General features: G+C 45.1%; 1 protein-coding gene across 1 annotated transcript in view; it reads right to left on the reverse strand.

Annotated features, from left to right (window-relative positions):
- Window positions 1-1,985: 1,985 nt before the first annotated feature.
- FBXO21 (F-box protein 21) overlaps window positions 1,986-14,982 on the reverse strand; it is a gene marked incomplete at its 5' end in the record, with an annotated part of 18,613 nt that continues 5,616 nt past the window's right edge. Inside the window, 9 exons of the mRNA XM_009081274.1 lie at window positions 1,986-2,300; window positions 5,166-5,323; window positions 6,300-6,490; window positions 9,737-9,869; window positions 10,562-10,738; window positions 11,143-11,279; window positions 11,521-11,654; window positions 12,199-12,345; window positions 14,092-14,213. Coding sequence (XP_009079522.1) covers window positions 2,122-2,300; window positions 5,166-5,323; window positions 6,300-6,490; window positions 9,737-9,869; window positions 10,562-10,738; window positions 11,143-11,279; window positions 11,521-11,654; window positions 12,199-12,345; window positions 14,092-14,213 — 1,378 coding nt within the window. The remainder of the gene's footprint in view (window positions 2,301-5,165; window positions 5,324-6,299; window positions 6,491-9,736; window positions 9,870-10,561; window positions 10,739-11,142; window positions 11,280-11,520; window positions 11,655-12,198; window positions 12,346-14,091; window positions 14,214-14,982) is intronic.

A 14,982-nucleotide genomic window follows, 5' to 3' on the forward strand; every position in this document is an offset into this window, starting at 1 on the left:
CTGTGAGCTCAGCATGTGGGAATTCCCCCGATGGACTTGAGAGAGGCCACTGGTCTGTTCATCTGGCAGAGGGGAGCACAACATCTCAGGAAACTCATTAATATCCATGTGGTCACAGAGCTGGGGCTGGGAACAGGGAGCTGACGCTCTACTCTGCCTATTCTCAGCTACCAGCATCAATCCAGTGATCAAACAGCCCCACTCCCAACCTTGCACAGGGGTGCTAGGAATCTTCTGGCATCTGCTTTCAACCCTTAAAATGGGTTGGAGGGTTGGGGTCTACTCCAACCCTCAAGAACAAGAGATGCATTTTAAGATTTTTGTCCCAGGGTTCCCTACCCTGCTCCAGAATAGAAATCCTTCCCTCCCTCCACATTCATGTCAGTACAGACCTGGGCTAGTGGAAGGTGTCTCTGCCCATGTCAAGGCTTGAACTAGATGAGCTTTAAGGACCCTTCCAACTCAAACCAATCTGTGATTCAATCATTATGATCTTTTAAAGACACAGTTCATCTTGGAGCTGGGCACCTTCCCCATTCCTCAGCACTATCCACACAGGGCTGCTCTTCCTCAAGTCCCAGGACCCCTGCAGACCACCACCACTCCGTGGCACAGTGCTGGGCTTTCAGTGTTTATTTCTCACATATAACCAGTACTCAGGATTGCAGCAGAGTGACATGCAGTTCAAACATTGTTTTAGAGGAGGGCTGTGTGATTTCACGTGGCAATACCTGAAGTGCTGTAACAGACTAGGAGCATCCAACTAACTCTACAGGGCATGAGACCTAACTCTCAACTGTGAGATAACTACTGTGTGGCAACTGGACAGTGACAGGAGACAAGAGCTGCAGCTAGTCTACACACATTGCTTCAGAAACCACAAAGTTATGCACAAACACTGTCGCTTTGTAACTCCATAACCCCTGAACTCAGAGGAAAACCTTTTCTGCAGTTGTTCTTTCTGGGCCTTTAAACCATGTTCAAAATCAGGTGCCTTGAGCTGCTAAAGCTCTTTCCTTGTAGGCAAGGAAGTCTGCACTCCCCCAAAATCCATTGTCTTTTGGCAAAAAGGAAGAAGGCCTCAAGCTGCAGGAATTAACTTTCATTTCAGACATGGTTTGGCTGACTCCAGGTGCAGCCAGTTTCCAGTCATGACTCCACTGTATTGCATAAATACCTATAAATTGGAGATGGCAGCGAGTGGCAGTTCCCTGTACATCAAAGTAATTCTGGCACTGACCTCAAGGCTTCCATGAAACAGTGCCACGAGCTTCCAAATCATCCTGGGAGCACTCAAGGCTGTGCCTTGGATCTTTGTACCAGATCCTGCCTTGGACACATGATGAACAGACCAAAAAGAAAGATGAGAAGATGGACTGGATCTGTTAAAAAAAAAAAGGGCTAGAAGCTCCTCTTCTGCATTAGGAGAGTCCGTGTCATCAGCAAGGTGGCCAACTGGACCCTGGTGTCAGCACTGCACTTGCCACCCCCAGAAGCCTTGGTGCTGCTGGTTTTGTTGCTGGGGCTCTTTTCCAGGCCCACAAGTATATTGCCAGGCCCATGAGGATATTCAGAACTGGAACAGTAGCTCTATGAACAATCAGACTACAGAGGTGAAGCCAATCTGACCAAAAGTTCAGACTGTAGAAGACAACATTGAAACATAAGAAACTTTTAAAACTATCACCTGCAGGAGATAAACATTAAAAAACAAATCAAACAAACACAACCAAACGGAAATTCCACAATACTGCAAGAACAAGCAACTTCGTTCTCTGGAAGAGGGAGCTCTTCCACATTCCACACCAGGATTCTCAGTGTGTCAACCTTCTAAGGCAAGACAACCACAGAACGAGTAGTGTGTACAGATCTTTCTGAAGGACAGCATGGCTGTCCCTACAAGATCCTTATGCTTGGCCTCAAATACAATGTGTTCCTGTGCCTTTGGGCCAGAATGGGCAAGCAGGCAACAGAGAGATGCTCTAGCACCAGTAACAAAGTTCAATGCAGTTTTCAATGCATTAAGCCAAAGATTGCCACCAACCCTGCTTTCCACACAACTTTTGCAAAGAGGGTAAAGCTACACTCCAGCTGCTTCTGTCCTCACGCTGCCTTTGGCTCTCACTCCTTGCCTGAACTGTAGATCTTCTGCACTGTGGCACGTGTGAGCTCCAAATCCTCTGGGTACCGAATTTCTAGCTCAGTGTTTGCTAGGTAGTGGATGCCGGTGAACTCTGAGAAATAGCGGCCAATGTCAGGGTGAGGGATCTCCCGAGGCTCAGAGTTATACTCCAGGTTCTCTGTTAGCAAAGGAAAAAATCAGTTATCACCACAGGAAATGGCCTGCTGCAAGGCAATAAATGCTGTGCCTCTCTCAGGTCTGGTTTCTGTCTCTAGAAACACCAACTCCCAATGCTTTGAAAACAACCCCCAATCCTGGAAAATGTGCACAGTTTGCCAATCTGATTGCTCCTAATCTAATCCGATTGCACCTCCTAAGTGACCCTATTGACCACTGGCATGGGAACTATTTTATGCCTGAGATTGTCTGACATTTGGTTGACATAGCAGGATGCTGCTCCCATTCTGCTGGTCATTGGCCTTGGCTGTAAGCACAGGGAGAAGCTGCTGTGCTGAGCCCTGATCCCTCACAGTACATGGGACACCAGTTTTAGGATAAATCCTTCTCAAATGCTCCAAGGTGAGACCACCTGCATGAGGCTGCTGCCAGAGGAGCCAAGTGCTTCCTTGCTTTAAGTCACCAGCTTGGTTTTCAGGCATGTGTCACAGCAAAATAAACTTTCCTAAATCCAAACTTCCCCAAGTTAAGTGAAAGTCTCTCAGAAGTATACGTTGATTCTTTCTCAGAGCAGCCCAGTTCCTCCTCTGTACTGCAAGACAACCTGATTAGGCACAAGAGTTAAACAAGGCAGAAGCAGTGGCACCACAACCCAAAGGTGACCCCAGGCGAGGGCAGCTCTGCTCCCGCAGTGTCCGTACAGAGCAGGGTGACTGGGAGCAAATCCCAGTCCCCTGCAGCACTCTCTAGATGATGTCATTTTTTCCAGCACAGTGCCAGATAATACAGGCAGTATTATGTAAAAAGCTTTCTAAGTCCCCAAGTCTGACTTTGGGTAGGGAAGGAACAAGATGGGCTGCAGAGAACATCAGTCAGGGATAATCTTCCTCTGAAATTCAGTTCACTACAGAGAGCACAGAAATCACATTAATCCATCCAGGCTCTTTGAAGCTGCTGCATGTCAGTGTGTGCAGCCAAAAGCACAAGAGCTTTCCATCCCTCAGCAGGCTGGTGCAGTCCTACAGCCTGCAAAGGAGCATTTTGGATACTGCACCACTGCGGAAAACAATTTACACTCCAGAGTACTCTGCAGCAGCATGGTGAGCACTGAGCTGTGCACACAGGGAAAAGCAGTGACAGAACAGGAGCTGGCAGGGGGCAAGAGGCTGAGACAAGCAAGTTCAGCACAAGGTGTGTGCCTGAGAAACATGCTGATGAGCAGTTTTGAGCCACAGGTATTTGGCCTGTGCTGCCACAAAGCAAGGACAAGACAGACCAGAGTGGACAGGTACCAAACTCACTGCATGACACAGGTGTATTGGAATTGGCTACAGCTCAACCTGCAGATTTACAGGAAGGCCTCAAACTGAGGAGCATAAGCTTGGTGTTATTTCTGAGCGGGTCAGATCAAACTCCACATGCAGATTTCTTTCAGGTTCTTTCAGTAATAAACTCTTATCCCCTCCCCAAAGTCAGACCAGTAAGTTATAAAATAATCCTTCCCAAAAGATCTGAGGATGTATTTTAGAGGGAGTATCAACAGTCAGGCAGCAAGGAAGCACAAACCCTTCAATTTTCCCTAGCAATATCAGAACACTTGGATGCCACAGTGACAAGTGTCAGACCCAGAGCTTGGCTGAAATACACTGTGCTGTGGGACCAGCCAGCACTCTGCTTGTTTATGAACAATTAGACAAATGACAAGGGATGACTCAGCCCCAGCAGCACTGTGGACAATTACCTGATTAGTTTCCCCCAAGACGCATATTTTCATATCAACCCATGGCACACAAGAATTTTTGAGTTTTAAGATTCTCTCAGAGGCAAAGTCCTGCCTACTGAGCCATCAGGCTAAGCTGCAATATTCCCACTTCATCTTTTTGCACTACTGAATATAAAGCAACTCTCAGGACAGTAGGAAACATCAGCACTTTAAAAGTACAAAGGTAGGAGTGTCTCTTTCTGTAAAATCACCTCTTGCTCATAGGAATGGGGCTAGAACATCTAGAGAGCACCTAGGGAAAAGGGCTGACTGCATTTTGGTCAGCATTTCCCCTCCAGCAGCTTCCACATCTTCCCCTAGCAAACACATTCTGGTTGTGCAGCTGCCCTGCCAGCTGGATGGGACACCTCTGTGTCACAGGGAGAATGCAAACACGAAGCAAACACTCTTTTTACAATATACAGAGTCACAGATGCGTTTTTCATTTTCTTTTGAACCTCAGTTTGACACCTCTTCCTGTATCCTAACCACATATTCTGACCATCAGACAAGAATTTCCTCTTACAGTATGTTACATAAAGAACATGTGACAGGGATTTCTACATCTCTTTGTGCTTGTAAAGGGACATTAATTTTTGCTCTTATTAGAGGTGGCACTAAGATCCAGGTTATCTGTTTTCTGGGATCCAGGCATGTGCAGGATCCTCTCTCAATGACAACTGCTCAGAACCTGCCCTGATAAGCAAAGCCTGTGTGCTCCCTGACTGGATCCAATTTCCAGGTCCTGCCCAAAGCACAGCTATCATTTCCAAGAGTAGGAGCTGCTGACAGACCTTCAGCATTCAGCCAAAGTTGAATTACTGCTTTCAAAACGGCGATCAAGGCTCACGTCATAGACCCACTCACGTCTGAAACACTTGGACAAGAGGAGATTACACCAGATTGGGCCTTAATGTCCATTCCTAGCAGTGCTGATTTCAAGGAGAGCAAACAAAGCAGGCCATGAGTCAGGATCATTTTCTTTCCTACCTCAACCTTTACTAACAGTTTTATGTTTCATAGGTAAAAGAGTTAATTACTTTAGCATCCCGTTCTCCCAATGTACTTCCAAACAGACAGCAAACACAGGAGCCTCCTGCTTACCTTGGGCAGCATATCTGCAAGAGCCATCTTCCACAAGGACATTGTAGAAGGGCTGGTGGGGGCCATGGGGAAGGCTGTGGACGTTCATATTCCGGATCCATTCGTGCCCCATCATGCAGGCAGGATCCCAGCCATAAATCACACAGTTATAGCCATACCTAAATAAAGACATTGCACACCAAAGACTGTGAAAACTCTTTTTCCTCAAGGCCAATATGGCACAAAGGATAGGAACCTCCTGTGAGTTGGCACAAAGAGAAGAGGAACAAGAGGGAAAAAACCAATCCCAATTCAGAAAGATTGTTTGATGTGTGTGTTTTGATGTGGAAGGAAATTACTAGGAGTGACTGGATAAACAGTTGAAGACAAAGAAAAAACCCAAATGTGAGAAAAGAGAATGGGAAAGAGACTGGAAGTCAGCAACCAGAACAGGAAACAAGAAATCAAGAGAAAATCTACCACTCGAATGTGTTGTGCAATTATTTCTGCGCCCATCACACAGACACGGTAATCCCAACACTGAGCTCCCAGAAACAAAGGCATAATTATTTACAGAATATTTATGAGATCAATCATGAGGTATTAGATCTGTCACTGCTGATGCCCTTAAAAAAATGCTCCAGATGTCTTTCTTGCTGAGTTGGAGGAGTGGCCCAAGCAACTCAGCGCCGGCATGTCACTCTGGCAGAGCAGTACAGACAAGAATACAAAGCCTCTGTGCAGCATAAGAAAAGGAGGAAATAACAGCACAGAGAAAGGTCCATAAGCTGTTTCAGGAATCTTACAATCTCTTTTGAAGTAGATTCTGCTCCACAGGCCCTCATTAACTGATTTCTGATGTTTCTTCCAGAGCTCTGGAAATGTTACCTGTGTGATATATGATGACTCAGATAAGTCACCTCACAAACCTCCCTGCAAGCCAGAAGCAATGAAAAACACTTCCTCTCTCCCAACACAGAGAGTTGCTCACATTTTCCTACAGGGTATATGGCACAGATGCATGTGCCTGGCATTCTCCATTCCAGGCACCTCCTTGGCAGATAAAACCACATCTCATTACTGTCAGAACAAACACTTCTGCTCTCGTTGGTATAGTGCAGGCTGCTAATGTGGGGAAGGTTTTGGAGAGCTCACCTCTTGTGTTTCATTATCAGCCCAATGGAAAAGCAGACCTCCTTGTGCTTCTCATCTGAGCGGTGCTTCACCTCAGGCTCCACCTCCTCCTTGCGCCGCTCGATGTGCTCCAGGGTGTGCTGCACCAGGTACCCAACTGCCCCGTGCTGCGACGGGTCCAACGCCTGAATGTGCTGCAAGATGTCCAGAACCTTCAGCAACCAAAACAAAAAGAGATTCAGAACAAGCCTCTACAGCAGCCCAACACTTACAGATAGGCCCAGCTAGTTTAAGAAATATGTGCCCAGTTCTAATGGTCTGCCACATGAGTTTCCCACACAGGACTGAGAACTTCTCTAGCTACACACTCCCAAGGAACAGTTCATGCTTAGCCTGCAGTAACTGCACACAGTCCTCTCCTTTTCTATTTGTAAAGCTCCTGCTTCCAAGGAAGGGCACTGGGGAGCACAGCAACTCCTTAAACTAAGTCACAGAAGCTAATCGCGTTGTATTGTGTGACCACAGGGCATTGACAAGAGCATTTCTCAGGAACTGCTGCCAGTCTCCCACACTGCTGCTGTCAGGTGATTCCAGGTGACTTCTGCTGTACTTGAGAACAAATATTTGAATTTAAACAAGTTCCTCAGCGTGTCTGTGGGAGCCTGGCAGGGAAAAATAGGACAGCAGAGAAGGAAACACAGATAACCTCCATGATGCTTTACTATGGAATAGTGAACAAGACAGAAAACCTGCATGTCCCAAGATGACTACACACTAACTTTAGACATGCTCTTTAAGCAGCAAACCCTGTAGATTCAGAATTCCAGCCTACCAACTCCCTCTGGCACACCATCCAAGCATCTGCTGCCAAGTTTGTTAGAGGCAGGCAATGCAAAAAAAAAAATTTACTTTTGTTAAAACAAGTTAAAAACCCTTAACCTGTTGTGCGAACAGGTTGTTCATTCCAACATCCAAAGCCTCCAGCACTGTCAAGAGTTCCAAAATCTGACACACCTTAGCACCTGGCAAAAGATCTGTCTCCTTGATGACATGCTGGAAAGTTTCAGACTCACAGAATCAATTAGGTTGAAAGGAACCACGATGGGCCATCTGATTCCACCTCCCTGCTATAGCAGGGCCAGCCCAGAGCACATGGCTCAGGATTGTGTCCAGACAGTTCCTGAATACCTCTAGTGAGGGAGAATCCACGACATCTCTGGCCAATCTGTTCAGTGCTCAGTGACTGCACAGGAAGTTCTTCCTCATATTCAGGTGGAACTTCCCAGGCATCAGTTTCTGCTTATTGCCTCTTCTCTTGTTTTTTTGCACCACTGAACACAGCATGATCCATCCTCTTGGGCAGATACTTGTACAGATTAATGAGGTCTCTCTCAGCAGTCTCTTCTCAAGGCTGAACAGGCCCAACTCTGTTCATCTCTCCAGCCTGCTGAGGACCTTCTGAAGGGCAGCACAGTCCTCTGAGGTATCAGCCACTCCCTCCAGTTTTGTACCATCAGGAACTTGCTGAGGAGTCAACTCTGTCCCTTCATCCAAGTCACTGATGAACAAGTTGAACAATACTGGGCCCAGTACAGAACCCTGTGGGACACCACTAGTGACAGCTTCCAACTAGACTCTGTGCCAGTGATCACAACTCTCTGGGATCTGCTGCTCAGCCAGTTCTCAGTCCATCCCACTGTGCACTCGTCCAACCCACACTTCTTAACTTTGCCTATGAGGATGCTGTGGGGGACAGTGCCCCAAGCCTTGCTGAAGTCAAGGCACACAATGTCCACTGCTCTCCCTTCATCCATCCAGGCAGTTGTCTGGTCATTCTAAGTTCAGAGCAGCAGCAAAGAGGAAAAGAAATCTCAGGCTGTTGAGCCATGAACATCAGCCACGAGATGAAGAAAATCAACTCAGAAAAAGAACAAGTGAGTAATTAGGTATGAGAAGAAACACAGTTCGGACTTCTTGGTCACCTTAAAGCTCTCAAGAATTAAGAAGGAGGTGAAAATCCTAAAACTCCTACAGAAAAGGGAAGGCCTAGAACAGTGACCATACAGCGGTCAGGGGACTCTTGGGAATTTCATTTACTGTTATTTACAACCATTTAAGATAAAAGTCGTACAGAACTACACAGAATGTTAAAAATTTTTCTACCCCCTTCCATAAACCTGGCAGAACTCTGTACAGTCTGCTATCTTCTGTCCTGTCAGACATAAAAGCATTCCCTCTGGCTAGGTACAATCCCACCTGAGAGCTTGGAACGACTGGATGCAATCCTGAAAAGTCCAAATTTGCACATTTCCATTGCATCTGGCAACATGGTACAGAGAACTACATGTAAAACTCAGCCATGGAGTTGTATAATGTGTCTAAGGGGCAGCAAATGCAAGTACATAGAACCTTGGTGCTTTACAAACACATCCCTGAGCGCCAGGAAGGGGAAGGAAGATCTCTCAGTGTTTCCCTGAGCTATCCCCTATTTAAGTACGGTTGTCATTTCAACTCACTGACTCCCTCTCCTACACAGTTTCTTAGTTCTTGCTGTTTCTCCTGTGCTGACCCTAAAATTTGCTGCCATAAGGAATGCCAAGCTTTGCAGTTTGTTCTTCAAAAACTCCAGCAGACCTGTTGCAGTTAATTTGGTGGAAAAAGCTTTGTTTTCTGCTCAGCGGTCCAGCCAATCCTTCTGTCCCCACCCCAAACCTCACATTTGGTAACAGTAGAGGCATTGCCCAAGCATTGAGCTCCACTGAAGCAGCACAGGAAGTTTTGAGCAGGAACACCTCCATGCTGCAGTGACACACAAAAAAAATTATACTGTTTTGACTTGGAGGCTTCTTCCCTGTGCCCTCCCCTGATTCAGTGAAAAGACTTGGATGATCCAGACAACTTGTAAATCTCAGCACCTTCTTTCCCAAACTCACAAGTTGCTACACTGAAGGTGACATCCAAAAAGAATCTCAAGGTCAGGAATATCAAGTTGCTTTTTCACAAGAGCCACAGACTGCTTGGCCAAGGTTTCAGAGAACAGTTTTGGGCATATTTATATAAGATAATTTCTTGAAGTTTTTTGATAAGGTAATTGCTCCTATTGCATGAGTCCAGCAAGAGTCCTACCACCACTACCAAAATCTAGGAAGAAAGCAAACATAACTTACAGTCCAGTCTTGGCTGCAAGATAAGCTGTGAGGCTTGGGCAGTAAATCATTAATTATGACTCAAGGCTGCTCACAAGTCTCTCCTAGGACAAGCAGGCAAGAATCATCCTCTTTTTCCTGTTTCACATAGTAGAAATTGATTCTCTGCAATGTGATAGCTCATTCAATCGCATTTATTACAGAAACAACTTGTGGCAGAGTGCAGTGCAAGCTGACGTGGTGCAAAAATCAATAGAGCAGTGTTAACAGTGCTTAGCCTACCCGAAAACATACAACCGAGTGGCAAGGTACCTTTTCTGGCCAGATTCCCAGGTGGAAGTATAACCTAGCCTGGAGCATTAGATGCTGCACATTGTCCGGATACATGGCCAGGTATAGATCCAATGAGTCTCTCAAGAGCTGGTAAGACTGATCAGTGCTTTCTCTGCCAGACAAAAAAGAAACTCAGTTTTAAGGCTAGCTCTGCAACCCCTACCTCAGTACTCTGGTGGGCAGGAAGTGTCCCCAGAAATGATGCTGCAGGTACAGCCATGCTCATTCCATCAGTGACTCCGGCATGGACTGACACTCGTAACAGCAGAGCTTGCTCGGAAGGAAAACACTGCACAACTGCCTGGACTCTGCCCTCCCACTTCACTGCTATTCTCCTTGGTCAAACAATCCTATGCAGAGAACTCACTCTCCAAGCCACTTCCTTTTGAAATCTGCTTTTGTTCCCCTAGCACCTAAAGCAATCTTTTCACTCTTGTGATTTCTGTCTATGCTGGGCGAGGGATTATCTGTTTTACACACCAACAGCATCTCTGAAACTGCTCATTGGAGCTTGTGGGGTGTGCTTACCAGATGACAACAAGAATCTCTGCAGTGGCCAGTCCCTGTTAGCTTTTCACAAAGTAAAAAAGGACCTGTTTTCTTGAGGAAAACTAGTTTAACTAAGTATTCTTATCTGCACTCAATACTTGCTTCAGGTGGTTAACAGTAACTAGACAAGGCAACGTGCTGACAGAATTTTCAAGATGCCCTGGGGTGACTGACACCTTTTTGAAGCACACATTCACATACTGTGAAGAAGTAATATTAGATATGGTCTTACAGGCCAGATGATCCTCAACTCACCGCTTGCCCAGGTTTAAGAGATTTCCCACCATACGCTGCAAGACCTCTTTGGAAGTCACCACTCCATAGAACTCCTCTGTCACGTGGTGCCCGATCAGGTACTCACACTCCTTCACTGTCAGCTGCTTCCCCTTCCCAAAGGCATCGATGTAGGTGTAGTCAAAAATGTCTGTGCTCCTAATGAAACAACAGAGAAACCAAGTAGTGATGATGGGTCTCATGGTAAAGCAGCATTAGCTACTTCTCTTCTTCCCTTAGCACTTTCAAGCTTGTTTGTAAAACAAGTGTCATTTATTCCTCAGCTTCCTCCTAAACAGAGATTACCTGGTACCTTCCCTCTTTTCCATAAGTTTAAGAGAAACATTACCTCATGGCTACTGTTAATTTAGGAAATCTGTTACCATTTAGCAGCAGCAGACCCGAGTTCTCGGAGAACTTTTCTGGAGGTCTGATCTTTTCCTCTGTACAGGTTATAATTCCAGAGGGAGAATAACTAAGCATTTTGGTACAAGTCTGAGCTGTAAGTGCTTTCTGGCTTTTGTTACTGTGGGCACAACTTCAGAATTCATCAGCTCACTCACCCTTCTTTTCCTTGACACCATCGCAGCAGAAAATGGCTGGGGAAGTTGACTGGTTCCAGTTTGACTCCCAGCTGCCTGGCAATGGTCAAATAAAGCACAGACAAACTGATGGGAATTCCTGTCCTACGGATCAAAACCTGGGGGAGAAAAAAGTAAGAAAAACATGTGGGATATTGAGAAAACCAGAAAACTTCTAGGTTTGATTTCACAAATGAAAATACACCAATTTGACAGAATATGAACTAAAGGATGACATATTTACTTAAGAGCAAGTTGTTCTTCAGAGAGAATTATTTATCTGGCTACCGTCACACAAATAAGCACAACAGAGTGTCTCTAATCTTGCAGTCTCCTAATTTTTGCCTAACACACACATACCTGGTGAATGTATGAATTCAGGGAGTTATAGTAATCCAGCTCATTTCCTTTGTACTTTAACTGCTCATACAGGACACAGTTCATAGCATCAAGCACCTGCCGCTGAAGTTCCACTTCTGGAATCTGCACCTCTCCTGTAAACAAACACAACAAAGTAAAGACTGAGAACACATGATGTAATGATCCTTACACCAGAAACCTTCACATGGCCAGGCTCATTCTCTCCTTGAAAGTCAGCAAGCATTAGAAAGTGCTTATGAAAACCAAGGAGCAAGATGCTGCCTGACCTTTGGAAATGTTAAAACATGCACCTGTTCTATTGATGCTGAATTTCTGAGACTTGCAGAAAAGAGGCTGATCCCCCCTATCCACAGCTATGCTACAGACATTAAGACTTCAGGGACAAATGAGAAAAAATGAAAAGAAAGAATTGCCTCCCCCAATTCTTTTTGCTTAGACAGCATCAGATGCACAGAACCCTGAGCAGCTGAGTCTCTGTGGTTGAACAATCAGCTGATTCCTGAATGACGGTTTAAGCAAATGTCAGAAAGTGTTTGCCAGGGGATAAAGAACAACAACTCTTTAACCTGCCACAATTCAACAGCTGTTTCACTTTGTCTGCCTGGATGCAGATTTGCAGAAAAGCTCTGCAGTAAAGCACATGTTTCTGTACAGTACCTGCCTTGGCAGCCAAGCTGGGGTGTCTCGGGTTTTTTGTCCGCAGGACTTTGCGCACTTTATCTGTGATATCATCCACCTGTGCCTGGACACTTTTTAAGCAGATGTCTGACAGAGGGTTACAGTATTGATCAATTAAAACAGCACCTGGAAAAGACAAACTACATAAGAACCAGGACTTGAGTTTTTTCTTTGCTTAGTTTTACCTACTTTAAATTCCAGGCATGCAGCAAGCAATTGCAGCAGAACACAAGAGCTTTCTGTTTAAGATTTGCAGCCATATATTGGATTTACCACATTGAAGGCAACGAATAAGCTGACATGATAAATAACCAATTAAACTCAGTACTCCATTCTCCACCATCCTAAAAGAGAAAGCACTGGATTTGGACACTGAGCAGGTATGCTGCTAGACCAGGCTTAACCAGGCAGCTCTCCAGTCACACCACATCTTCTGGCACCATCCCAACTTATAGTCTCTTTTACTCAGAGCCTGAAACAATCCCAACTTCCCTTCTGCTTCAGTTCTGATTTTTCCCTGCCACAATCTCCATAGCTATCATTCTTGTTCATCATACCCTGTTCTGTTATAATCATCTTTCCCTCTCACACCTGCCCTCCATCTTCTTACCATAAACCCACTGTAACAGAACAAACTTTCATTTTCCTTCTGTTTAAGCCTCTTCTGTCAAATTTCTGCAGGAAGAAAATAGCCCTTTCACAGAATCTTCTCCTTGTCATCCTGTCACCACTGCTCTTTTCAAAGCCTCCTATTGCTCAACCTTTGGAATCTTGCCACCTGCAAGAATTTTGCATGGATCATACCTCTTCCAGCTTCCTACATTGCTTTGTTAGCACATCCATGACAGGCCTGTAATTCATGGAATTCAGCAGGGCCCCAAGCCATGTCTTCTTTCTGTCCCCATGAAGTGTTCTCCGTGTTGACCAAGTGAAATTCCACAAGAGACTACCCATTGGTGCTCTAATACTACCTTCATGGCAGACAAATCCATCTATTTATGACCCATATGATTTAAGCCACATAATTGATTGTTTTAATTGTGTCTAGAAAAAGCCACTTTTGGCTTGCCCTGCAACACAGGCCCTTCTTCAAAGTCCATTGCTACTAACAAGAATCAGCTTTGGTGTTTGAGACTCTTTCATATGACATCTTTGACCGTATACCAAGAGCAAGGGACTCTGCTACAGACACTGGCAGCTTTTGACCTATTCCGAAAACTGTCTTCTCCTCAGTAAGCTTGAGGAGGAGAATAATCAACCAGAGGGCACGAACTGCAGAGAAGCTTTTTCTTCCTTGTTATCAGATGCATGTCCCTTCCCACCAAGTGACTGGACTTGCATCCACTCTCCAGCTCTACACTTCAGCTTCCACAGTTGAGAGAAAGCCACAGGGCTATAAGCTCCAACAATTCCCTCTGTCTGCAGCTTACTCCTTGCCCTTATCTGAGAAGCTCTTGAGAAAGGAGATAGCAGGGAGTTGACTAGAAATCAGTTAGTCTGTTAGGCTGTGTGTAGCCCATACTAAAATGCTTCTGCAAAGCCAGTAACTAGGACGCTGAGCTACTGCTGATTTCCTCAGCACATTGTTCAAGATCCAAATGTTCAAACATTTTCTGCACTGCTTTACAGCTCAGCTGTCCATGGGCAATTATTCTAGCACACAGCACTTACAGAAGCTAATGCCATCCTGACATTCTGATGCAACACTGCTGCAGGATTTTAAGGATTTCGGGTACATCAAAACCCCCAAATTAATTCTGAGTCGCAGTCAAAGGGCTAGAGGAAATATAAGCAAGGAATGTTCCTTCCAAGTCCAACAACAACGATGGGAAACTGCCATTAGGTGCTCTACATGGGATTTCTGCCACTTACCCTCCAGAAACGACTGCTGCTCAGTTGGGCGTTGCAGATACTCCTTCAGATTTTTTAATATGTTCTGTTGCCGGAGGAAGTATAGAATTTTCTTTGCATAGTACTTCCAGGTCAGGCCTTTCCTGCACATTTAAATACAAGAGGCAGCATTGCCCTAAACAAGCACTGTAAGGGTGAACACTTGATTCAACTCTTTGAGGGAAGGCAGGTTTATAAAGTAGGCTATTGCTTTTCTGAACGGGTCTGACACCACCACGGAAGAGTCAACCAAAATGGTAAATGTTAAGAGAAAATTCCCCATAAAAACCCACTATGTAGGACACTTTCAAAATATTGTTTCTATCATCTCTGATTTTTATCCTACATAACCTCAAGCAGATGCAGTACCATGGGAAACAACACAGATCATAATTAAAGTAGCTAAAGAATATCTGATTAAAGTCCTGTATTTTGTTCATAAAACATCACCCTCTGTCTGACTGGATCCCTCCAGAGTCAAACTTAAAGCATCCGCTCAGCTTTAAAAATAAACTGATGAGGGATATGAATGAGTCCAATAGTATTTAAAAGAAAAACTTTTCCTGCTCTGAAAAGGCAGGCAGAGATCAACAGTTGGTCTGTAGATGACACAATTCCAAAACTTTTTAAAGCAAAGTCCCATTGCTTTCTAAGTTATCCAGTGAAGGCTGAGAAGCACTGGAGAGCTGGTGGCTATCCAGGTAAGGTCTGAGCAGGCTGCCTGAAATACCACAGACTAACTCAGTGGCATTGCCATCGTGTGCACCCAAATGAGCCCTGGCCTCAAAAGAACCCCAAGGGAGAATTCTCCTGATTCCCAGGCTCTGCCCTTGATGTGTTTAAAGCAACCTCAAGTTTCCTTCTTCGGACAAA

This window comes from Acanthisitta chloris, unplaced genomic scaffold (assembly GCF_000695815.1).
Source record: "Acanthisitta chloris isolate BGI_N310 unplaced genomic scaffold, ASM69581v1 scaffold23678, whole genome shotgun sequence".
Lineage (NCBI taxonomy): Eukaryota > Metazoa > Chordata > Aves > Passeriformes > Acanthisittidae > Acanthisitta > Acanthisitta chloris.